The sequence below is a fragment of the Barbatula barbatula genome, assembly GCF_947034865.1.
Source record: "Barbatula barbatula genome assembly, chromosome: 2".
NCBI classification, from domain to species: Eukaryota; Metazoa; Chordata; class Actinopteri; order Cypriniformes; family Nemacheilidae; genus Barbatula; species Barbatula barbatula.
The window spans coordinates 7,577,642-7,604,691 of record NC_136767.1 but is presented as its reverse complement, the minus strand read 5'-3'; the positions used below and the strand labels follow the sequence as shown (position 1 = coordinate 7,604,691).

The window sequence follows — 27,050 nt, the reverse complement described above, 5'->3', positions numbered from 1 at the left end:
GGGCTTACTATACGAATCAGGCAGGTGGCACTCTCCCCGGGTATGCCGGTGGAGCTGTCATGTACAGAGGAGGTGTCGGTGGTCTGTTTAGAGGTCTTTTTAGAATGGCCATACCTCTGTTAAAGCGAGGTTTCAACATTGCGAAACCCGGACAATCTCTCGTCAACAGTCCTGCCGAACATCCTTTTAAGCTCCCAATCTCCTCCGTGATAAGATGCGTGACCGGTGCGCGCACAGCTGCTTGCACTGATCACTCACGCCACCGGCCCCGCGTCACGGCTCTCGTCCCGCCTTCCTCACCACAGTCAGTAACACAATGTAAAGCGCTTTTAACCATAACAAACAACCACAAGATGGGGGCTACTGGTAATGGCCCTAAAACGGTTGCTACGAACCCCAGGTGACAAGAGGAGGGGTCATTCTCAAAAGAAAGCAAGACGGTCAGCTAAGAAGGTCTCAGTTGTAAAACTCACGCTCTGCTCTCTGCAACGGCCAAATACCCTATTGAGCGGGTAATATTAAAAAATCATTCGCTGCCAGCTGGTTCTCGCATAGTGACCCAGGAAAACGTATTTCTGAGAACCCTCCCCAAGTCTTTGGTTATAGCGATGGTTGATAATGATGCATTCACGTGGGGGCCTATAATAAAAACCCATTTGCCTTTTAAAAATTATGATTTAGAATTCTTGGCTGTATTTGTTGACGGTCATCAACATCCGGCCAAACCACTACAGCCTGAATACGGGACCAGTTCTGCTATACGGGAGTACTATCAATTAGCTCTGTCTTCTGGAAGACATCTGAAAAACCGATTACTTTTAACATGAATACCGTACAGTTCACAGTCTTTATGGATAAAATATCATGCAAAACACATTTTCTAGGTGTGCTGCCGTGTGATTATTTACCAGGAGAACGTCTAAGAACAGTACCATCTATGGTCATAATTAATACACACCCCTCAGGACTCCCTGGAGAACACTGGTTAGCCATATACATAAACAGGGATGGGGTTGGGTGTGATATACTCAAACAAGCAAGTCCAGAATTATTCGTCAGACACCTGGGGGCAACAATGCGTGTTCTTTCTCCGTCATATGTCCACTACTTATGATTATATGAATACGTGATGAGTTTGTATACTGATGATTTAGATAAAAACGATACTATGGTGTCATATTTTGTGAAAAAACTAAAAACCAATAACCACTTTACACACACACACACACACACACACACACACACACACACACAAACAAACACACACACACAAACACACACAATAACAGAATAATCTTGTTTTTGACTAAATAAAAAAGATTAGAGATGCATCCATCAACTGCGTTTGAGACTACGTGAAATGAAAACATCGCTGTCAGAATGACTGTTATCATGATGTGGGGTGCTGGCTCTCGCTTTTTTACGCCTCGGTGTTGTTGTTGCATAACCATCAGGCGATGAACCTACTTTAAAATTATCGATTACACGTAGTATATGACGGTTGGGTATTGAAGATTGTGGTATGTTTAGTGCTGCAAAAGTCTCCAGAAACTCTGTCCATCCTAAAGGGGGGTTTTCATCTTTGACATTGTATGGGGCTATGAAATTTTTAACTAAATCCATTATATGTGATCCAGGGATGTCTTTATACACAAACTCCCCAGAATAAGTCCATGAAGCGATATCTTTAGCATTAGTTATTTGATCTAATAAGATGTATCGTGTGTTTTTCAAGCTCCTTTGCGGTATATTCTACATCATTCACTACGTTATCGTAGCCTATAACCTCGTGTTTTCAGCATTCAGTACATGATTAGATGTTTCTTTATCAGACAGGCATGTTTAACGTGGACATAGATGTCTCACGGTCAGCTTGGTTGGCAAATGTTAAATATCTCTGTAAAATATTTGTGTACTGTTTAGCTTTTTCATGAGATGCCATATCAGAGTTGTGTAGGATGTCCCTTATAGCAGAGTCCAAATCCTTCTCCACAGACTGTTGTATAGACTCACGTGGTATACCAGATTTTAGTTTATCAAGTTGATGTTGTGGCACTACAAACATCTTCTCTGCAAACTCCATTCATCTAGACGTAATCAAACTAGTAATAAATGGGATTGATGCTTAAGAGGGGCGAAAGGAAACCACCCTGCTGGTTTTCCATCCGTCTCTTTCTTTTAATACCAATCTTCTTGTTCGTCACAAATTTAAGCACTGTTTTCCGGCGTTTTAGTTTCTGGTATTGATGCGACGTGAGTGGTATGTTGCTGTGAAGTACATTAAGGGCGAGCTCACACAGTGTTACAATAAGTTCATCGGATGTAGAATGTAAAAAAATCCGTCTCTGGTTGGGTGTGTGTTACGTTTTCATTTCCATCCGCCATGTTAACGTGCAATATGTTGCCGTCATCCATTCATTAAAGACTCGTTCAGGTATAACTTCTTCATGTTATTTATTTGTTGACTTACATCTCAACGCACTGGCATAACATCAGCACACGAGGGAACATCTGCGCTCACACACGTTTGGAGAGTACGGAGATGATGTATCATGTCTTATACCCTTTTCTCGTAAAAGTGACTGAAATGCATTGCCTGTGTATTCTGTGCCATTGTCTGATCTAATGCATTTGACTTTACCGTATGGTGCACTGTCTGCAAGGAACTTTTCTGTCGCTAGAGTAGTGTCACTCTTGTTCTTAAGGAAGTAAACGGATACTGCCCCTGAAAAATCATCTGTGAATGAAATTGCATACTTCTATCCATCTTGAGAAGTTGGTTCAATGGGACCTGATAAATCAGTATGCTCACCCGCTTTTGTATCAGTTTTCCTATTTCTGCTGTTGATAAACTTCCCCTCAGTACAAACATTACAGTCTAGTTTGGTATTATCTGTGATTTCCATACCCTCTACCACTTCAGGTAATTTCAACATATAATATTACAATGTCCCATGATCTCATGCCGTGTTTTAACATCACAAGTTAGACTCACTTTGTCCCTGGACATTATATCAGTAACTGATGCATCAACACATTGTTTGTTGTTATTTACCGTTTTCAGATAGCAGAACACGAGAGACTGTACTATGCGGAACTCAGCTCCATCCTTGTTTGTCAGTTCATTCTGTCCTTCCTGGAAGATCACCCTGGCTCCATCTGTTGTGGCAGCTTGAACGGAGATGATATTCTGTGGGTATGATGGTATGAACAAGGCCTTCTTTAGAGTGATCCTGATGCATTTTCCTTCCATGTCCAGCAGTAACATCTCTGCGTTGCCCCGCTTTAGTGCCACGTTGTTCACCCTGGTTCCATCTGCCAGCTCCATGTAGTGTGACTTTGGGTCGAAACTCAAATTTCGTGAAGTCTTTCTCCTCTGTTAAGATGTGGGATGTTGCTCCACAGTCTACCATTAGTCCATTTTTAGTAATATTATCTGGAAGAAATGTTTGACTAACTTTGAACACAAAAGTTTGTTCTTTCCCAGGTTCCTCTTGTTTTTCTGCAGCCTGTTTTGCTTCATCTTTGTGCCCATCTTTTCTTCGGCGGCATGTCTCATCACTGTGTGTTGAACTTCTATGGTAGTTACCATTTAGGTATGCCTTTTTGGCGGCAATCGACGTGCAATATGAGCACGGTTTCCCATCCGTAGCAGGTCACAGATGCTATGTGCACTTTCATCACATTGTCGTATTTGGGTTTATCATCGAATTTCTGTCTCTTCATAGCTTCTTAGTTTACTTTTGAACTGGATGAAAGTCAATTCTTCACTACTCTGTGTAGTATGGATAGCGAAGGGTTTCTAGGAATTTGGCAGGCCCTTTAGGATCATAGCTATCATCAGTCCGTCCCTTATTACTTCTTTTGCGTTTCTTAGGGAAGTCACTGCTTTCTCAGCTCGGATAATGTAGTCTGTTATAGTCTCGTCAGATTCCTTTAACGAAGTAAGTTCAGTGTATAAGGCGATAATTCTAGGCTTACCCTGACTGACGTAGTGATTTCGAAGTATTTGCAGGGCTTTCCTGCCGTCATCAGTCGCCTCTCGCATCACCAGTGACAAGCTTTTATCGTCGAGAAACTGGATTAGTTCAGCGTAGCATTCCTCATTCTTTCCTCCGTCTATATCCCCGGTAGACAGTATTGTTTCTTTTAAACCCATTATTCTCAGATGACCAAGAAATTTGACTTTTTATAGTTTGTAATTATTTTCGTCTCCGTCGAAGACTCTGCCATCTTCCTCCTGTAGCATTGGTGCGCCTGGGCCCATAACCGGTTTCGTTTTAATTTCCATCCGTCATGTTAATGTGCAATATGTTGCCGTCATTCATTCAAGACTCGTTCAGGTATAACTTCGTGTTATTTGTTGACACATCTCAACGCACTGGTATAATATCAGTTCACGAGGGAACATCAGCGCTCACACACGAGCAGAAAGAAAGCACATCAGAAAACACACTAACAGAGAGCTTCACTCCCACATAACTCAAGTCAAAATAAAAGGCCCGTTTGTTCACACATGGGCACAATAGCATACATAAAAAAGTTACATAAATGATGATTAATGAGAACATAACTCAACATTGTGTCTTTTAAAAGCATCTTTAACACAGGGAGGTTTCTATAAAGCTACATACACTACCGGATGTGTTGAGAGCAAGTCTGTTCTGAGAAGATATTGTTCAGGTGTTTTTGCTTTCAATCAATCATGAGATATCCATAAGGCTTACTGGTTGCATCCTGATAAGACTCCATAAAATACTTTGCATGGCCTGGATACATTTGCCTGCTTAGCACCATTACCTATGTGGCGTCTCTTGGGTTTTTAAACAATATCAAATAGTTTGTGTTCAAGCTGATGGTCAGGCTGGATTTACCCTGACAAGTAAAATTCTGTACAATGTAAATAGCACTAAGATTTCAGTGGTGTACATACTTTAACACTGGCTTTCATTAAATCATCAATAAGCAGATTTGTTTTATTGACAGGAAACAAATGATCATCATTAGAGTCTGTGGTATAACGTCAACAAATTTAATTTATAGATCTTCAATAAAATCATACAAAAATCATAAATATATACAGTATTCTCCACATTTTTTAAATCAATGTAACAGCGTTTTGCAACAACATTTTTACAAAAAAGGATTTCCCAGAGTTTGATGGTCCACTTTTCACAAATGAAAATGGATGCTGTAACCTGAAATCAAATGCCTCTGCGTCTAGCACACCTCGATGACCAAAAACGTTGTCAGTAGCCATATGGTAGTGAAGTGTAATCACCAAACAGAACTCTTTTATTGTTATTCACTCGAATGTGAACTAGTGATTTGTTATTGTGTAAACCTGTTTTTATTCCCTCACAATACCGTCCTTACAGGCCAGTATGTGACGACTATCCCCGTCCCCCACAACATAGTGATTGGCTAGCCCTATCAGTGTGTCCAATCTGATAGCCTCAGAGTTTACTGCATTAAGCGTTATACCTTTGGCTTTCATACAAACTTTCCCCGTATTTGTACGATAACCATATGTCTTCGGGCCTCCTGATGCATATTCGGTTATGAACCCCCTGATCCGATTTCATTGGTAAGGATACCTAGGTAAGGCCCCAATGATGGATCCCAATCACCGTCTTTGTTGTACTGTGACACAGACAGTGTCATTTTCATATCCAATCTATCGGACAACCTATCCATTAGATCATACAACTCTAAACGAGCATGCGCTGTTGTAATTGCTCCTAAAAATATGTTTATATCTCGGGTCTGGCCACCTTTACCCTCAGCATAACACCATTGAATTATCGCTACAGGGTCTGAAACAAATGAGAAATGTTTGACGTCATAACCATTGCCAAAAATATGCAAAGTAACTCTGTGGTGGGTAGGTTCTCCCTCATTGAAAACCTACCCCACAAACTATTAAGCAATAGCTTATTGATCGAGCGACGTGCAGGGTTGTGACTTATCTTAGCAGGGTTCAGTTTAATCCCTTTTTCAAAGTAGTCATCGATGTATGCTTGTTTGTCATCGTCTGTTGCTCCATTCTGGATAACCGCTGGCTTCCTCTTTGTACTGCAAAGATGTTTATACATTCATAAAACAAGACATCCGATCGCTGTGGAAAATGCCACACCTCATCTATATTAGTCACAAAATAGCCCTTCTCTACAGCTTTTAACAATTCAATACTAACCCAAGTACCTGAGATGGCTCCTTCATAATCGGTGTGTCTACAGGGGGTTGTTTGATTTTGTTGTTCGGTACATCCCTACAGAGCGGGAATATTAACTTGCCACCAAATCTCATGGGAAGCACCGGGTTTAGTAGTTTACGCGGTGGTAAAACACAGCACATAACAAGTCCATAATTTTCTAGAAGTTCAAAATTATTTGCGGGTGACCTACAGGGTTCCCCTTTCTGGCTTGGCAGAATGGATACAGACTTGTGAAATCGACATCTTATTTTCTCACCTTCTGCGACCTTATGGTACAATTTGAACGCATTAGTTCGTTTTCTACCCTGTTGAAATGGTGTGGGAAGTATCCCTTGTCCTCACAGGATAGGTTTAACGCAGCCGCTGTCTTGGCCGAATGCATGGGGATGAATGAATAGCTGGCAATAAAACGTTGCTTAAATCCATTGTCATACATTAAAATTAAACGACACCCCTGCATTGTGATTTTAAGTGTGAGCCCAACTTTTGTGAAATCTTCCAAAACTATGAAGTTGTCAAACCCTGATGCATTATGCGTAATCCATGTGTATTCCAAATTCCCTTCTGTCCCTCAGTCTTTCATCACACAAACGGCACCGGTCATCTCTCCCGATCCTCAATTCAGCGTTAATTTGATCCAAGCGTCCTAAAATCGTTAAACCCCAAAGACAGATTCCGCTCTGAACGCCTCCTGATTAGACGGCAACACTGATATGTCAGGGCCAGAAACGAACTGTTTTATTAGCAGACACCCCTGTTGGTTCAGCCTGGGTAAACTGTCGCTTCCCACGCTTCAACTAAGTCATCGTCCCATACTCATGTCGTTTACAACAACCTCCGACATAAATAAAAAATAATACGTATTAGACAAGATATAAAACAAACTGATTAAACTGTTAATAAAAATTAAAGCATTAGACTCACCAGACTAGGTAGTTAGATTTTATATTGGAGTTAATGTCAGGGTTTTGCAGGGTTGTGTCGACAGATCTCAGTGTTGATCCTGTTGATAAAAATAGCGTGTAACAAATATTGTTTTTTCCTCAAACAATGGTTTATAAATGTTAGATATACGTACCGCCTGCGTTAAGTTCTTCTGCAAGCCACGAATATCTTTGATCGTTTAAAGCACCTACAGTAAGATAGACCCTGTTAAGCAATCGCCGACATTCGTGACAAAGTTATACAAACTTTTGTTATAAAGAGAAAATGAAAATCACATACCGGTCAGAAAGCGTGCCATTTAGAAAACTAAGTTATTTCAAAACAACTAAGAGTATTGAATGTCTGTTTCCACAACGTGTCTGTACATCTTGACACAAGGACTCCTAACTACCGGATCACTCTTTTAAACTTTTAAAGAAACAAACCAGGTGTGAAAGTAGTGGGGGTCCGTCATTAACATTAAAAAACACCCAAATCACAAAGTTGGGCCCAATCACTTTACAAAAATACCTGGGGGAACAGTGGCAAAATCACTTGTTACAAAATACCTGGGACAAAGTTGGGCCAAATCACTTTTTACAAAAACATCTAAGAGTTAAAGTCACAAACAAAAGGTCTCTAATCTGCAAAACACAAACGGCTTTCACAGCATGCAACCGAGTAGAAAACATAACTGTCATTTTAGATTGACATGCCATAAAAGAACATCTGACTGACAGGCTGACAGATTTTTGACAGGAGGGTCATAAATCAAAACACACAGTATAGGATTATACAACTAATGTTCAGCAATTTCAAATAACTGCTCCTAGTACACAACTCTAAGGCTAACTCTGAAGGAGCCTGAACAAAACTAAATACATTTTCCTCAACCAATACAACGATTACAAATGCCCCAAAAAAACTCACCTGCTGCCAGTCTGGGTTTAAGGACAGGAGCCACACCCCTCTATCCTCCAAAAACCACTAACTAACTGGCCCCTAGTCTTCGTGCAGTCACATATGGTGGAGTTATGCACAAAAAACCAGTGGAGTGGAACAACCAGAAACTGGCAAACCCTCCACATCCACAGAGGTGCTCCTGAGCAGATGTAAGGGAAAAAGGGAAAGGGAAGCTCTACCCACGTTCACTGCCACCTAAAACAAACACCACGAGCCTCATTGACACTCGTTGATAAGCCTCAACAGGAGAGGACTCCCACCTAAACAAAAACCGAGAAAAGGCCCAAAGTGAATTTCTAACCAAACTTAGCTACAAATCTAACTAAACAAAATGAACATGGCGCTCAACGCCCTCTCCAACAATATTGGCCCAACCAAAGTATCCCCTCAAACAAAAAAATTCTCTACCTGAACTAACAAAATTACTAACCCAAGTTAACTACAAAACAATAGTCAAATAAGCCAAATAAACAATGATAAGACAAACCAGACAAAAACATTAACCAACTATGACAAAATGTTAAAGTTAACCAAAATACTGAAGTAAGACAGTAAGACTAAAGTACATTTAACTTTAACTTACAGACAAGCCCCCACTTGTCACAAGCTGGCTCATAGCCTGTGGCAAAAATGAGGGGACACACACAACAAGGTATAGGCCAAAACAGGTTTTCTTTATTGTAACCCAAAAGTATTAACTTTAAACAAAGAAAAAAGAACAAGGTGTGATAATGTCATAAGGTAAGGCACAAACAAAACATGATCATACCTGGAGTAGCAGAGAGAGAGCGAGAATGGTTAATGAAGCAATTTAAATACCCTGAGCCCAGGTGGCTCCAATCACAGGAGGAACCGCCCCTGCAAAGCAGAGGAGGGGTCAACCTTTTTTTTCTGTTGGACCAATAAAAATTATTTCACTACTGAGATGTTTCTGTTTCCATAAGGTATATAACATATGTTAAAATTTCCTAAAGGGTGCCCAAACATTTGCATTCCACTGTATCTCAGCAAGCCTCTCTGGAGCTAAATAGTTCTGAATGTAAATTACAACATTGCTAAAGTTTGCATGACATTAGTTCACAGGTCATGAACTGCCATTTTTCATCAGCATTTACTGGTCAGTTATGTAGCACTCACCTTAATGATGCTCCACCAAGGGGTGGTTTCCCGGAAAAGGTTTAGTTTAAGCCAGGACTGGACCTTAGTTTAACTTGGAAGTTTTTGGAAAGAGTTTGAGATTTGATGGATGTAATTAAAAAAAATAATAATAAAGAATACCTGCTCAAATACAGCTGTCAGTCATCATTGCAGTGCCACAATTAGTTTTTACTTGTGTTAGTTTACTTGCCTTTGACAAGGAGGCCTCTTTACATGTGATTAGGGGTACTTACCTGGATTGGAGAAAATTACCATTCTAATGATTAAGAAAACAAGAAATTTAGTGAGTCATTTAAAAATAAACAATCTTTAAACTAAAATGTGCATAAATGTCATCCTACACAACCTCTTAGAAGCGTTTTGGTCCGATCATTGAAAAATAAGTAATATTAATCTACTGGATACCCTTTCTCTTGGAAGATTTGCCAGATTGTACGGCAGCCCTAAACGGAAAAACAATTCTACAACTCGCGTTTCCTCTCCCCTGCGGTATAGTTGTAAAACGGATTGCGGATTATCCGTGATCCATACGTGCTTTACGGTTCGGAATGCATGTGATTAACGGATTAACTGCAAGTTCATTCATCATTGAGTAAAAGAGTAAACGTGTTATAAATCTCTCTCTAGATTTAAAAGCCAAAGCGCTCTCGATCTCTCTTCAGTATCTGGACAAGAACGATATTTAAGCAGTTCCAGACAAACAATGTCTCATCTCAAAACTCCTCCGTCACACAAGCCAATATTACAACAACAACATATCTTGGTTCTAACAAACAGAAAAAAAAATTTTTACTCACATACTGGTCCGAATCAACACAATCTCCTTGGGGGTGATTTTGAGACAATCTTTCTCTCTAACGTTTCTCTGTTGGAAATTTATATTTCCATTATAAATCCCCAGACCTTTTATTTTATGTAATAAATACATCGCTCGTTCTACAATCTTTCTAATGCCTGCATGATCTCTTTCCTGCGTTAACATGAGAAGGCTTGCATGTCGCATTGTCCCCAAAAGTCAGAAAAGACATACAAAAAAACTCCATGTTTCACCATTAGGGAGTGTTGGTTTGAAATTGAACTATTGGATTTCACCAATAGGCGGTTAATTTTTACTATATAGATTTATTGTAATGAACAAATAATGTTTGCACAAATCTATGGTCAGTTATCATCTTAAAATGCAATTACCTGAAATGAAATCTAGAGAAATTGTAGCCTACTATACAAAAACAAGAATGAGCAGGCAAAAAATGACATTTTGGCTTTTAAATGTATAATATCTAAGATAAGTGTAGTGAAGGTTTCGAGGTGTGTGATTTGTGATCTGTTATATTAACACCAATTCAAAATTTTTGGAAGAAATGCCCTCCCAACACACTCATGGGGATACATCTGACGAAGATGATGTTTGTTGACAAGGTATGAAGTGCTTCACTCTGCATCTTCTGGACATCCTGTAGATAATCACACTGTATTGTTAACAAGTATTGTCAACTATATTATCTAATGCTTAATCAGATAAACATATGTTTTATAAAAATAGTTTAATATATGCTTGTTGGAAGAAACAAATGTTTATGTAGCAATATATTTATGTGCGGTTTACACATTTTGGCCCTAATTCTGGCGCAAATGGCCTTCCATACACTGATCACGCGTCTTTAAAACACGCCCCTACACCGTTTCTACAGTATCTGGGCATGGTCTTGTAACCACAGCCGTATGGTCCGATGATCTAATTGGCTCCTCGCTTCACTGACGTAAAGCCATACCATCGCCCCATAAGAATTTGAGAATTCTGGCTGCTTAATACGCGAACGGAGTCTCAAACGGCGAGGAAGGGGATTAACAATATCTGTAATTTATTACGACCGCACTAAATTTAAATTTGGATGGTAAATTGTACCAGAGACCGTATATTAAGGCACATTTTTATCCTCTTGGAATAGCACTGGTAAGTGCATACGGTTCTTATTTAAGACATTTTAACATATTTGATGATGATGCAGGCTCATGAAGCAGGACATTTACATTGGGTTACCCGTATACTCATTTTTACTTTTTCCATCGGGACTTGTAAGGTAATATGATGCAAAGAAATTTATAAATCGCTTTGGTAGAGTAAATTTGCGGTATGTGTTTTATCAAAAGCGATCAAGGTATTTAGATAACTTTATTATCTTTTAGTACCTAAACCACAACGGGTAATGAAAAGTAGCCTATGCCATATGTCGTTGTTCAGTGTGATGTCATTTTAATGTTTAAGTAATTATGATGCGTCTATTCTGGTCATTGCAACCAGATTTGTAAATGTGGCACTGTCTATCAAGTAAGTCACCTCGTATGTCATTCAAATTGTCATCCTATTGTAACTTTGTTGTAAATATAATATTTGGGGCTATTCTGTCTATTAAAAATTATTATATCCTAGAGCCCTTAATAATTGTATTTTCTTTAGCTGACGTTTATATTTCATCCCTCGTTTGCAAAACCATACCAGTCAGTTCTGTTATTTTTAATCGTGTAACACGTTTCTTTATCCATTCTTTCTTTATATCTACAAGAAGTGAGTCTAGCACACCTTTGACATGCTGACGAGACTTTTCCGAATCCACGGCCTTTTTGTGGCCTCCCATCCCTGGGAAGTTATTGTGGCTACTGTGACTGTCACAGTCTGCATGATGTCCATGAATATGTTCACTGGAAATAACCAGATTTGTGGCTGGAACTTTGATTGCCCCAGTTTGGAGGAGGTATGTTGCTACTGTTAAAAAGTGTTTACTCAACTTGACAAATTTAAAGTTATTTGATCTTATAGCATGTAGTTGAAGTTTTCAGTGCAAAATGTTCCACTCAAAAAGTTATTAATTTCCACTTGAACCATACATTTACTTAAAAATATGATTTTATAAATATAATATACTATTAAAATATTTTATTTAAAAAAGTGTTTACGCTAGAATATAGTAATTTGAAATTAGTATAGTTGGAATAACTGAATAATTTCATTTCGGTTGTTCCTATATTTCAGTTTTAGTTATTTTATTTCAAATGTTTGCAGTAACATTTCAATTCCCATTTACGGCAGCTACTGCAAATAATAAGCAATCTTATTTCAGTCATATCAAATCAGATGTATATTAATTATGTTTCTCTCAGCAGAGGATGATTAAACATCTCTCAAAACATTACCATCTGTACTTGTTATGAACCAATTTTAATTTATTTCTTTTATAAATTGTTTTTGAAGCTGCTTTAGAGAGGTTCCTTTTATAAATGGTTTTTTAAGCTGTTTAACAGAGGTTTAGTTTTAGTTAAAAAAAATAGTTTGAAGTCACCATCATAGTGAATAGTTTTTTCTTAAGTTGAGCTCATGACCCTTGACTTTTATGACTTTTGACTAGTTGTTCTTCAAATATTGCAATAGTAAAGTTGGTAGGCCTACTGCGGTTTTTGGAGTTATCCCCTTCTGAGATCTAGGGCTGTTTTAAGGCTTTGAAATTATATGGATTTCACTATAAATTTATTCAATATAGAAAATATAGATACCTTAAAAGTGTGAAAATGCGTCATAACAACCTACGCACACAGGTTCACACGTACACACAATTCCACATGCACAGAACACCAAGGCTATGTTCAGACTGTCACCTCAAATCCGACGAATATCATTATTTTCTTTCATTCTGATTGGTGATGCTGGCATTTCGGTTAGTACCAGGGGCGGACTGGCCATCTGGCATACTTGGTGTGCTACTATTGTTTAGATCTGGAACGGCCGCTTTGGCCGCTTAGACAGACGTATTATAAATGCGAATGGATGCAACGCGAAGGCAAAAGACACGTATGCATGCAATATGCATGCAATTCCCCCTACTCCCCCCGTTTAGAATCTATTCCCATGGAAGCTGAGCTCGCGTGACGCTCATAGAGCAACGCAAGCATTCCTCTGCTCCGTAAGCGCCTTGTGAATGTGCGCTCACGTTCATAAGATTGGATTAAAGACTTTCGCCTTGCATCGGGTTGCAGTGTATGGCACCACCTTCCCCGAAACGCTCGTGGCTGGATGGGCTTCAGGACTTTCAGGTGAAAGTCCTTAAGGATCTGGACGGCGGGAAGTCCGACCCAACTCATATGAGCGAGTTGCGCACTGCCACAGACCTCGCGCTACGGGCGACGAAGGCCACAGCACGTGCCTTGGGTCGGTCGATGTCCACTATAGTGGTCCATGAGAGGCATCTGTGTACGTCACCAGGATTGGTTCGTGGCAATCGACCTGAAGGACACGTGCTTCATTGTCTCTATTCTCCCTCGACACCGTCCGTTCCTACAGTTCGAGGGAAGGGCGTATCAGTACAGCGTGCTGCTCTTCACAGGTTTTTACCAAACTAGTGGAGGCTGCCTTAGCTCCCATCAGAAGCAAGTAGTGCGAGTTCTAAACTATCTCGACGACTGGCTTATTTTAGCACACTCGCGAGATGTGTTATGCACGCGCAGGGACCTTGTGCTTCGGCACCTAGACCGTCTGGGCCTTCGGGTCAATCGGGAGAAGAGCAAGTTCTCCTCCGCGCAGAGCTCCTCTTACCTCGGTATGGAACTAGACTCTATGAGCGTGCACAGTCGGTGCTGAACTGTCTGAGGTTGATCAGGCGGAATCCCTCGACTCCGCTGAAGAACTTTCAGAGGCTCCTGGGGCACATGGCGTCCTCGACAGGGGTAATCCCTCTCGGGTTGATGCACATGTGGCCGCTTCAGCACTGGCTACAGAGTCAGGTTCCCAGGACGGTGTGGCACGCCGGCACCAGGCGAATTTCGGTAACGCCTCAGTGCCTTCGCACTCTCACACCCTGGTCAGACTTGACCTTTCTCCGGGTGGGGGTTCCGGGAAACTCCATGCCTGGCCCCTGTACAGGACGAAGAGACCCTAAAGGGCTTATCAGTAGCGGTCCGGGAGACCGTCTTACAGGCTAGAGCCCCAGCCAGTAGGCGCTGGTACGCCTATAAGTGTTTCTTTTCATTCTGGTGTTCTCCCCGGGAGGAGAACCCACGGAGTTGTCCGATCGGGTCAGTGCTGGCCTTTCTTCAGCAGAGACTAGAGAGTAATCTCTCCCTGTCCACTTTGAGAGTGTAGGTAGCCGCTATTGCCGCACATCACAATCTCGTGGAGGGTACGTGTCTCGGTCAGCACGACCTGGTCACCAGGTTCCTTAGGGGCGCGAGAAGGGGGAATCCACCTCGACCGTGTCCGTACTCTCTTGGGACCTTAACGTGGTCCTGCAGGGCCTTGGTACAGGCCCGTTTGAGTCCCGCGGAGATGCCAGTCTTCCTCATTTGTCGATGTAGACTGCACTCTTGACGGCGCTCGCCTCCATCAAGAGGGTGGGGGACCTACAGGCTTTCTCCGTGTCCCAAGGGTGCCTCTGGCAGACATTTGTAGTGCTGCGGGTTGGGCTATGCCCAGTACCTTCGTGAGGTTTTACAACCTCCGCGTGGAACCAGTTGCAGCCCATGTCCTTAACGCCGCCGGCGTTTAGGACGGACTCCTGGTTAGGGCATACGCCTCCATCCCCAGGTGAGACGTGTGCGCTATTTAGCCTCCCTACTTTCCCCTCGTGGTGAAGTATAGACATTCCATCCATCACTAAGCATTTGCACTTGGTAACAGACTGAGCGGAGCCGTCTGTTGGAACCAGGCCCAGTAAAGATAGAGTCATCCCTACCCAGGTAGACTCCTGTACTAGGGCTAGTGCCCCATACGTAGTGCCTCTGGGTCATCCCGTGTGTTGGATTTCTCACTCCTGATTTCCCGATTGGTGAATCTGTCTCCTCCCCGCCGGTGGTGGTCCCACCTAGATTTGTCCCCCTCCTCGGGCTGACACCTTTTTTCGCATGTTGTTCTCCCCACCGGTGAGACCATGTTAGTGTCTCCACATGTAACCTCCTCTCTGGGTAGGATGTGGCCTCCGTAACACACTCTTAAAAGAGGAGAGCAGTGTTTCCCCAGTATTCGGCTCCGGACAGCTCCTCGCTACTAGAGGCGTACGCCACTGTCCGTGATTACCGTCAGTACAGGCTTCTCAGTATGACCACTACTATGTTACTGGAAGATTACATCTCGCGGTAGCACTCGTGTGACTCGCTAGCCTAGTCAGGGTCGCTCCGCTGGAGGTTGTGATACGGTGCAGCGCTGTGGCGCATAGATAGATCCCCAGTCAGTCTCTCAACACAACGTCGAGGGACCGACTGAAGGGGAACGTCTCGGTTACGTCTGTAACCTCCGTTCCCTCTTCATGCCACAACACTGCGCCGAGCCACTGCAGCAACCGGGAGTGCCCTCTCAGGTTCCTCAGTACAAAAGGTGAGTGAATGACCGCCGGCATCTTCCTTTATACCCATATGTACGGGGCAGAGACTGGCGTGCTCGTGCCATTCGCCAAGCCCATTGGCGTTTTATAATTAATTATCTCGGAGAAGTTAGGTTCTCAGGATCGTAACCGCCGTTTTGAGTATCATTTGTGTATCATCAGCATAGTAGTGAAAGCTAACTCTGTGTCTCTTAATTATATTTCCTAGAGGTAGCATGTATAGTGTGAAGAGCTGAGGCCCTGAAACTGTGCCCTGTGGTACACCGTACTGGACTTGTTATTTGCGTGACACCTCATTGTTTATTGCTACAAATTGAAAAGGGTCGGATTAGTAAAATTTAAACCATTTCAAAGTTATTCCATTAATGCCAATGTCATTTTTAAGTCTATGTAAGAGTGTGCTGTGGTCAATGGTCTCAAATGCAGCACCATGATCTAGCAGCACCAATAATGAGATGCAGCCACGGTCAGATGCCAAAAGCAGATAATTTGTAGAAGTTGACCCACATGGGTTTTTCTCTGGCCCAGTCGATGGCGGATATATGAGGCAGTTTGTTTTTTGTCGCTGTGTTTGGCAGATACATTTTTTTCCACCTTCATTTTATAAAATTGAATTAAGTAATAAGAAGTGATACAGAAGATTGAAGACTTTGATTGAAGACTTGTCTCTTCAAATCAGTGCCCTTGATTAAGAAAGATTGATTAAGTGTTTATTGCAGATTACAATATTGCAGGCTAATTCATGGTAATAATATATTGGTCAAAACTTTTAAGCACCTTCTGTTGTTCTGAACTGTTCTGAAGCATGTGTTTTGTTTATGTTTGTTGGCTGACACTGCTATTTGTAAAAAAACGAGTTTTGATATACCTTATCTTAGCAAAACCTGGCTTAATCCAAATGATTATTTCGGTCTAAATGAGTGTACCCCACCAAGCTACTGTTATATGCATGAGCCATGTCCGGTTGGTCGAGGTGGTGGTGTCGCAACAATCTTTAGTTACTTTCTTACTGTAAAAGAGCATACATTTAAATCATTTGAAGTGCTTTTGTTGAACATAATTGTTCCAAACAAAAGTAAAAAAACATTGCTCTCATTTACATTGGCTACTGTGTATAGACCCCCCTGGTCCCTACACTGATTTTCTGAAATAATTTGTGGACTTCTTATCGGACCTATTGGTTAACGTTGATAAAGTACTAATTGTCTGAGATTTTAATATCCATGTAGGTAGCGCTAACGATGCATTAGCAGTGGCGTTTACAGAAATATTGTATTGTTGCATCCCTATTGTTCATTATACCACGGTGTTGGACTGCTATCTTTAATATTCTTTAAGCGAGAGGAGCAACCGTGTTTAGCGTTTCAGAGAAGGTGGAGTTAAGATTTTTGGTGGTAATGTAAAGATCTTCTACGTTATTACTCATGCTGGGGAATTGAGACATTTCAGGCAGGTTATCAAGGAATTAAACTTTGGTAGTTGAAGTTTTTGTTCTACCATATTTGTAACAAGGAGTTTGACTTGCAGCCATAGGCAAGTGAAGCAAACACAATACTTGATAATGATCTGAAATGTCTCCGCTCTGCTGAAAATGTTTGATGTCGTCCACATTTATACCATTAGACAGTATTAAATCTAAAGTACGATCACAAAATTATCACCCACAGAGTGGGTCTTGACAAATGTTGTCTAATGCATATGGAGACCATTCCTAAAACATCTGTATCATTAGCTACATGGATCTTAAAGTCACCAATTGGCAAGGACTTTGTCTGCGGCCAGTTATAGTTTTGATAAAAGCTCACCAAATTATTTGATCAAATCTGTGTGTTGCCCTGGTTGCCTATATGCAATAGCCAAAAAAAAATGATCCTTAGTATATCCTTAGTAGTACAATAACTTCAAAATAATTTAATTTAAAATTAGACTTCTGGGAAATGCTAAAAGTGTTATTGTAAAGTGCAGCGACACCTCCCCCTCTTGCCGTTTAAACAAGGCTCATGTTTATAATAATAATCTTAGGGGGACAGACTCATTTAAAACATCTTTAATCATCTGGTTTGAGATACATTTCTGTCAAGCAGAGCATGTCTATTTTATGATCTGTTATCATATCGTTATCAAACTGTGCTTTATTAGAGAGATATATTATGGCCACGTGCTGACTGGGGCGCAAGACCATGCCTTTACCAGCTCTTTAAGAAGATTGGGGACAAACTGAGATCTCTTCCTGGGAGCGGCGGCCAGAGTGAAGAGATCAAGAGTTCTGTTTGCTTTTAGATGGCTTATCAGCACTGTCCCATATGAGGCCAAGATCTTGAATGACTTTGGAGAGTTGACAGCAGTTCGCTCTTCTGAAATGACTGCTGACCCACCAGTAGCTCCCTGGAGGCAGTAGGTTGCTGCCTGGAGAAGTCGCAAAGGGGCTATGTTCCTGCGGGCTCTCACATACTTGACTAGAAGGTCCTCATAGTGTGGGCAAGCTTTCTCCACATGAGCCCAGCTGAGACACAGTACACAGAAATAATGTGTGTCCGGAGTTTCCATTGCACATTCATTGTTAAAATGTCTTGATCTCGAATGCAGTTATGCGCTAGAGTCGAAGCAGAGGTCTGATTAGATGATTTGCCAAAACAACAAACACATTGATCTTTGTCACAATCTTTTTTGTTATATTAGTACCAGACATAAACAGTTACCTAGGCCCGGGTGGACCTCCTTAGTTTTCTTTTCATGGATATTGCTTGTTATAAGTTAAATATTTCTGAAAATGCCATACTTTAATATCCAATTCGTATCTGTTGCATTCATTTGGAGTTATAGCTTGCACAAATACACTGGCTTATTTATATTTCATTTAGACTCTTTCATTTAGACACTGTGTTCTATTGAGGCTAATGAGGCTCCTTTTATTTGCACTAAACAGCCAAAACATTTGCTTACATTTTCGTTTGACAATATATATTTAGTTTAGCTACAGGTGTATATGTTTACCTCATTGCTGCTTGTTGTTCTGTATTCACAAGGAAATAAATAAATAAAAATATCCATATAATAATAAAGCTTTTTGGCCCAATTAGGAAATTTTCCCCTAGGGGTGTACTCAGCGGTTTAGACATTAATGACTGTGTGTTGAGTTATTTTGAGGGGACAGCAAATTTACACTGATATAAAAGCCGTACACTCACTACTTTACTGCACACAAAATAAGATTTATTAAGAATCTTTAAACGCCACACACTAAACAACTAATCTGACCACAAATTGAAGAGACTGGGCACGATTAAAATCGAATTCCATTTTTAATATTAGTGAAAAAAAATATTTTTTGTTTTCAAATCGTAGAAAATCTAAATTTGTTCCGGCTTTAGTCGCTTAATTACATTAAAAAACATTACTGGAAACCGTAACTGGAGATATTGTTGGGACAAAACAATGGCACTGACATTTAAAAAAATAAGTAAGGCTAAGTTATTTACTTTTGAGACAGCTTAAACATTAATTTTAGTCTGGGACTACCCCTAAAAGCGGACGTTAAAGGCCAATTATGGATTTTGTTTTTTTCGCCATTAGAGGTCACAAAACAATTAAATCATAGAGGCAAAGCTTGTTGACAATGGGAAGAAGCATGAAATGATTGGAATTGTAGTTCATCCACTATCGATAAAAAAAAAATTGAATGAGAGTCAAAAAACATGTTCATGGTTGGCATATATACCCTCTCTACACTGGACATGAGCAGCGCAACGTAAAGCATCAAAAGACAACAGAGCCTATTGAGGATAGAACATGTTGCAAGAGTTGACAGTCCTTGAAATGTAGTCGAACCTGAATGTTTTCTTAAGGAGGGTAACCTAGACATAATGCCATTGACAGGTGACCCTATAAAGAGGGGCGTGATGCTTTTTAACTGCGATTTCCTCTGGATTCAAACATTGTTGAAAATGGTTGGGATAACACTAGTGTTTTTTTTTATTTAGGTGCAAAATGACTACTTTTAATATTCAAGCAAATACGTGAATATTATGAGTGAATATGAACTTTGGTATTGAACACAAAAAGTTTGCATTACTTTCATAAAGTTATTCCAACTAATCTTTATTAGTTAAAATAACTAAATTTGTCAAGCTGAAAATACTTGTGTATTCTTTTGCTATTTTTTACTTAACTTTGTTTTTACTTAACTATGAAACAATTTTTATAGTAAATTTAACAGTTTAATCCGGAGTGACATTATGTTGAAGCTATATGCTTACCAGTTTTTTGTGTTCCCTGAGAATCAGACTAATGTTCAGATTTCCAGTTCAATGCTTTGTCAGTTCATCTACAAAAATATTAATATAAAGTTCATAGGGATTCATATAATTATTGTACTGCTAATAATGTTTTTTCCCCTGTTTTGTCCGCAGGAAATCCTAAGCAGCGATATTATTATCCTGACAATCACAAGATGCATAGCAATTATTTATATTTACTTTCAATTTCAAAATCTTCGACAATTAGGTTCCAAATATATATTGGGTAAGTTGTGTTTTATAAGGTTTTATAATTAATCTAATATTAATTGCAAATGATGATTGCTATTTTAACATTTATTTTATAGGCATTGCAGGACTTTTCACAATTTTCTCCAGTTTTGTGTTCAGCATGGTTGTCATTCACTTCCTGGACAAGGAGCTGACAGGCCTCAAGTATGTACATTTACATTTTGTCATTTAGCAGATGCTTTTATCCAAAGCGACTTACAAAGTAGGGGAACGCAATAGAAGCAAATTGTGCAACAAAAGAACAACACTGCATAGGTGCAGCAGTTTCAGTTAGCCTACCACAGTATACAAAGCTAAGAATTATATAAAAAATTGTGGGGAAAGTAGAGAAGAAGTACAGTAGGTACTCAACCAGAATGAGTTCTACACAAGTAGCATATTTAAGTGTAAAATGATCACTCATGGTAATCTTTGTAAATGAGCTTGTAAACACTTGTACACTTATATTCTTCTTCTTCTTCGGCGGTCACTCGAAACGAGTATGACTGTCCTCTCCGTCGGGTCGCCTTATTTGTGGATCCTCAGGTGGCTGTAAAGGCCGATCTGTGATCCACAGATTCTGCTGCAATGTTGACATTTGAGGTCCGTTGTGGTGTGTAGTGGTGGAGCCCTTCTCTGTTTGTCCTTGCGGTGTTGCCGCCTTGCATCTGTGGCACGGCGGAGTTCTGTTTCGTGGTGTGCTGCACCTTCCTGCACTGCCTTTCTCCAGTAGTCCCTGTTAAACACTAGATTCTCCCAGTCACCGGACGTGATGTTAAACTTTTTCAGACTGGTCTTGATATTGTCCTTAAAGCTTTCTTTGGCCCAACAGGGGCTCGCTGTCCTTCCTTTAGCTTGGAGTACAGGATCTGCTTAGGGAGACGGTTATCGGGCATGCGGATAACATGTCCTGTCCATCGGAGTTGGTTCTGCATTATGGTGGTAGTGATGCTGGACATATTCGTTTCCTCCAGAATACTGGAGTTTGTACGTCTGTCTTCCCAGTTGATCCTCAAGATTTTTCTTAAGGTTCTTTGGTGGAATTGTTCCAGTGCTCTCAGATGTCTGCTGTAGGTTGTCCAGGATTCCGCTCCATACAGCAGAGTTGGGAGAATCACAGCTCTGTAAACCAGGACCTTGGCTTCAGCCATCAGGTCTCGGTCATCAAAGACTCTTGTCCTAAGTTTGGCATAGGCTTCGCTGGCACAGCTCAGGCGATGTTTAACTTCATAGTCTATATCAGCCTCGGAAGAGAGAATGCTGCCAAGGTAGGTGAAGTGGTCCATGCTTTCCATCTAGTTTGATGATGGGCTGGAGTGATGGCTGGTTGGATGGTGGTTGATACAGAACCTGAGTTTTCTTGATGTTCAAGGCCATACCCAGGGCTCTGTTTGCCTTGACAAAGGCATTTAGGATGCCCTGGAGGTCTTCAGGGGAGTGTGCTGCAATAGCATTATCATCAGCGTATTGCAGCTCCATGACGTTGGTATTCCTGACTTTACTCTTGGCTTTAAACCTGTTGAGGTTAAAGAGCCTACCGTCAGTCCTATAAAGGATTGGGATCCCCTGTGGCAACTCTTGGCCAGTAAGGTGAAGTATGGCAGCAATGAAGATGGCAAATAGGGTAGGTGCAATGATACATCCCTGTTTAACCCCAGTTTCCACAGTGAATGACTCAGATTCAGAGCCACTGTTGAGCACTGTGGCTGACATGCCGTCATGCAATAGCCTCAGTACACGGATGTATTTTGCATGACATCCATACTTTGATAGTATGCTCCACAGTGCCTGCCGATCCACGGAGTCAAAGGCTTTTGCCAGGTCTATAAAGGCCATGTACAGAGGGAGTCCTTGTTCCCGACACTTTTCTTGTAGCTGGCGAGCAGCAAAGATCATGTCAATTGTTCCCCTAAATGGTCGGAAACCGCACTGTGATTCAGGGAGTATCTCCTCAGCTAGTGGTACCAGGCGGTTAGCAAGGACACGAGCTAGGACTTTGCCGGTTGTTGACAAGAGCGAGATGCCTCTGTAGTTTCCGCATTCAGCCTTGTCCCCTTTCTTGAATATTTTTGTCGTGTTTTTTTTTGGGTGTGCTCCCTTAGCCTTTGCCTCTAAAGGCTACCCACAAGGCAGCAGGACTATTTACCCATAGCTGATGGTGTGGTTGGCGAGTGCCAGGATATGTCCACTGCTTGGTGGGCCTGAACACTACGTCTCTGGGGCCCACTGCTGCTCCGAGATCCCCTACAAGTTCAGCCTGGGTCCGCTAGGGCCCAGTTACCGTGTGTGGCCGCAAGGAGGCACTGTAGGAGTCTTGACGGTGGAGAGGCTATGTACCGACAGGAGGAGACTTACGCACTCGGCTCCTCTTTTCGCCCCTTGCACAGGGGCTAGTCGGTGGCAGAGGCTGTAAGCAAAGTGTAGCAAGCAGAAGTAGCATGCAGCATGCAAGATCTACTAAACTACAGGCACTACTATCCCAGTACTACTGCACTGACGCATCACACACGCCCTGTGTATACACACGTGTCATATTTAACTGTGGTTATGGAACTTTTTAAAAACAATCAAATGGTTCAACAGTTTGCCCATATATGGACAGAAAAGACGTGCATGGTTATTGTTTTATTATAATAGTGTGTTTTTTGTAACTATCAGGCATATGCAGACCTGTGCACTCACATCTCTCTCAAAACCAACACCGCCAGCCTTTCGCATCAAGTTAAATTAATGTATCTAATTTGTTTTAAACCACAAACAATAACATTTGTAAAATATCTTAACTGAATTACATATTCAGAGAGGAGTTTTAAACTGCTGATTATTTATTTAGAGAGTTTCACAAGTCTAGACCAAAAGCCTATGGCTTGCTTATTTATGCTCATATCAAATAAATATAAATACATTTTCTATTCATATCCCTAGTGAGGCATTGCCATTCTTTTTGCTGTTGATTGATCTCTCCAAAGCAAGTACTCTGGCCAAGTTTGCACTGAGTTCGAACTCACAGGTATGTCATATTTTCCTTTCAGATGCAGATTTGTTTGCTTCTATAAACTGTAATAAAATTGCATTAGTCTCTAGTCTTTGAGATGGCTTTTCTTCCCGCAGGATGAAGTAAGAGATAATATTGCCAAAGGAATGGCCGTCCTTGGGCCCACGTTCACTCTTGATGCCATCGTAGAGTGCCTAGTGATTGGTGTGGGTACAATGTCAGGTAAAAGTCATCCTTTTAAGAGGATGATTACACAAGACCGTTTTCACTAAAACCGGAAAACCATGTGTTTGGCTGTTCATTGACATGACAACGGCATTTTGGGGGACAGAAAATGCAAACTACATGTGAACTCTGAGGCGGCACGTTCCAAAAACGATGATGTCATACGCATGCGTATTTACGAGCTCAGTCTGTAGGCATGCTTGAGTATTCCGAAAACAACAATGGCAGCCTCCATGCTGCATACTTGTGTGGCGTGACTTACAATTATTTATTAACATTGCTCCAGTAAAAAGTAGATTCACTGCACCACTACGACCAGCAGAGACATAGTATTTGTATAGACAAACTATGAACAAACATACAAGCCGAGAAAGTGTATTAAAGGGCTTTTAGCATAAAACAGGGTATGCGTATGTGCGCAGGCACAATGTTTCATTACAGGGCAACATCCCCATCCACTGGCCTGGCATGCATAAAACAGCGTTTTTATTTGTTTTCCTGGAAACATAGATCGATATAATAAAGCTGTTGTGTGTATGTGAACATTTTCAAAAACGCAAAGGAAATACCTTTTTTATCATGTCAACGTACTCCAAGACTGAACTTAAAAGAACAAGCACTAGAAACGAATCATACAAAACAAAAACATATATGTGGGTGCAAACTTATCCACAATAAGTCATAATTGTGATTCAACTATATCCAGGGATATTTTAACAGTGTGAACGTAGTTAATCATCTGTGAGATCAAAGCATTGCGTGATGCAGACTCATGTGTTTTCTTGCTAAGACAATGTATGTAATAAATGATGTGCTTTTAAATGACAATATGATAAACAAATTATTCCATGGTTAAACAGAGATATGTTTTCATTCATTTAGAATTAAAAAAGACACATACTTTGGATTTTGCTTCAAAACAATTAACACTAAGCAACAAATAAAGGTGTTCTGGTTTGTTTGCTTTGATGGTAATATGGCAAACTCAAGAAACAATAATGTGACCTAACTAATACTGTAACAGGGATTCTTCTGTGCTTTAAAACAATTATTGTAGCACACTGAAAAGTCTCAATACATTACTTTCTTACATTATTTACTGAAAGAAGGAGATAGTATAACTTTAGTAAGAGGCGGGTTGTGTGGCATCTTTCTAAAGTTTTGGCATCTTTCTAAAATGTTTACCCTTGGTTTAATTTAACACATGTAATCTTTATTTAAGCATTCTTTTATCGTAGGTGTGCGACAGCTGGAGATCATGTGCTGCTTTGGTTGCATGTCTGTCCTGGCTAATTACTTAGTGTTCATGACATTTTTTCCGGCCTGTGTCTCTCTTGTGTTGGAGGTATGTGAGAACATTTCTTTGTAATGCTCTTGAAGCTTGAACATACATACGCTAATCAGGTTTTAAAATAAACATCAGCTGAAATGCAACAGTAGCAAGTAATGTTGTCAAATAACTAGACAATTTACCGATTTACGTTTGATACATTTGCTCACTTCTGTGTAGTTTGTGTAGGCCAAACCTGCAAAGATTTTCCACAAATAGTCAACATGTGATACACCAGATGCTTATTTGAGCCAGTTTTCTATATGGTGTGTGCCTATATTCACAGATATCCAGAGAGAGCAGAGAGGGGCAACCAATCTGGCAACTTAGTCACTTTTCTAGAGTTCTAGAGGAGGAACAGGACAAGAAACCTAACCCTGTCACACAAAGGGTTAAAATGATCATGGTATGATTGCACTGATCCAAGAACGTTTTTTTCTAAAGACACTCAACTCCTTGCTGCAGTGTTAATTAATAAAGATGACTTTGTCGATAACAGTCTATATAACTTGAATATTCTGCAGTCATTTGGCCTGGTGATGGTTCACGCCCATAGCCGGTGGGTTGCTGATCCTGCTTCCAGTAATGAAATTCTTGATATTTCTCAAGTTGGAGTGAATCTAAATTACAATATGCCCAAGAAGATTGACCCAGACATGCCACTGTGGCAATTTTATCTGTCCAGGTATGCACATTTCAAAGATCATTTCATTTATGCTTATAGTTATTTTAACTAATATGCCTGCCATTTCCACCCTTATACATTATAAATTAGCATTATACATAATTCACTAATATAAATATTTTTTCATTTTATGTCTGTGCATTCAGAATGATCAGCATGAACATCGAGCAAATCATCACATTGGGTCTCGCCTTGTTTCTGGCCGTGAAGTACATTTTCTTTGAGCATGTTGAGACAGAGTCAAAACTGTCCCTCAAAGTTCCCACATCAGCTTCTTTGCCCAACGAGAAATGGTCTCCTGACCAAGGCTGCAGGAAAGGGGTTTCCTGTTCTAGCAAACCTGCAGAACCACCGGTTGTTACTAAGGAGGAAAGAGGTATTCCCCTTAATTTTCTTTCTCATTTTGTTTTAATTTAATAGGCAACACTCTTTGATGGAATATATTTTCCCTTTCAGATTTAGTGATTCGCCCCTTGACTGCCCCAAAGCAACATGAACAAAAAAGTACTTTTGTATTAGGAAAGGTTGAAGCTCTGGAAAACATAGACCTGTGGAAATCTAAGATCAATTCATCTGCTGAACCCAGACCTGTGGAAGACTGTCTGTCCATTCTGAAAAACCCAGATGTAATTGCAGACCCATATATTTTCAAATATGCCATGGTCAAATAATTTTTATATTTTAAAAAGGGGTGTAAAGATATACAATATATTGCATATCTCGAAACGTATCCTGGAGCTATAGAGATGTTTTTTTGATTTATCTATTTTTTAGTGATTCAGTTTATTTTAATTTAAGTGTTTAGAGCGATGTGGTTGACCGGACTGCATTTATAAGATCGTTTCACCAGCAATGAGTAGTGAAGAAGAATGAACGGGATAGTGATATAGTATCCTTTTGTGAGGGTATTACAAGGCACGTTCATTCCTGAATGCAAGGTTCCGGGTGCAGTGTAAAGTTTAGGAGAGGATGAAGGTATGTCAGTGCAGAGTCAGTGATATTCCTGTAGGCAAGCATTAGTAACTTAAACCTGCAGCTGGGTGAAGATAGCATCAGAGAAGAGGCTTAAAATCCATCAGGGCAGAAAGATATACCTCAGATAGCTTAGTGACGGGTCTCGCATTGACCAATACTTCCTCAGAGGTAGGGCAAATCAATCGAGTGAAGCCTAGTGGAGGGACAAACACGACAGGGTATCAGAACCCCGACAAAGCGCAACTTACCTCTTCCAATTAACCCAGATGCCACCCAGCAGTAGAAAGGAAGATGGATGGAAGATCTTCTTTACTTTGGCCTAAATCCTGCTACAACGAATGGGCACAGATCTAGTTCAGCTCCTAGAATGCTTGAAAGGAGATGTTGAAAGTAAGCTTGAGAAGATGGGGAGATTATTTGCACCTGTGGGGCAGAAAGGTTTGGAGTGTAAAACAAGAGGCCAAAGTCAAAGAAGGAGCAGGTAAACCAGCCAAAATCCAAAAAACAACAAGAGGTTGACAGACCTGTGAAGGAAAGGAGAGGAAAGGGCTAGAGATCTTTGCAAGGGGATATTACATATCGAAAAGCAGAAAAGTTGAGAAAGCAACGAAAAAGCGAACCAGGACTGACTTAAAGATCCCTACAAGTTTGTCAGTAGTCTCCTTAGCAAGGAGAAAACGGGTACTC

At 40.7% G+C, this 27,050-nt stretch overlaps 1 protein-coding gene across 1 annotated transcript in view; it reads left to right on the top strand.

Annotated features, from left to right (window-relative positions):
* The first annotated feature begins 11,053 nt into the window (after positions 1-11,053).
* hmgcra (3-hydroxy-3-methylglutaryl-CoA reductase a) overlaps positions 11,054-27,050 on the top strand; it is a 28,693-nt gene continuing 12,696 nt past the window's right edge. The window contains exons 1-11 of the mRNA XM_079480216.1: positions 11,054-11,216; positions 11,827-12,015; positions 20,037-20,148; positions 20,231-20,318; positions 23,079-23,163; positions 23,265-23,370; positions 24,612-24,718; positions 24,990-25,109; positions 25,228-25,388; positions 25,535-25,764; positions 25,845-26,014. Of these exons, the coding sequence (XP_079336342.1) occupies positions 11,851-12,015; positions 20,037-20,148; positions 20,231-20,318; positions 23,079-23,163; positions 23,265-23,370; positions 24,612-24,718; positions 24,990-25,109; positions 25,228-25,388; positions 25,535-25,764; positions 25,845-26,014 (1,344 nt within the window). The 5' untranslated portion in view covers positions 11,054-11,216; positions 11,827-11,850. The remainder of the gene's footprint in view (positions 11,217-11,826; positions 12,016-20,036; positions 20,149-20,230; positions 20,319-23,078; positions 23,164-23,264; positions 23,371-24,611; positions 24,719-24,989; positions 25,110-25,227; positions 25,389-25,534; positions 25,765-25,844; positions 26,015-27,050) is intronic.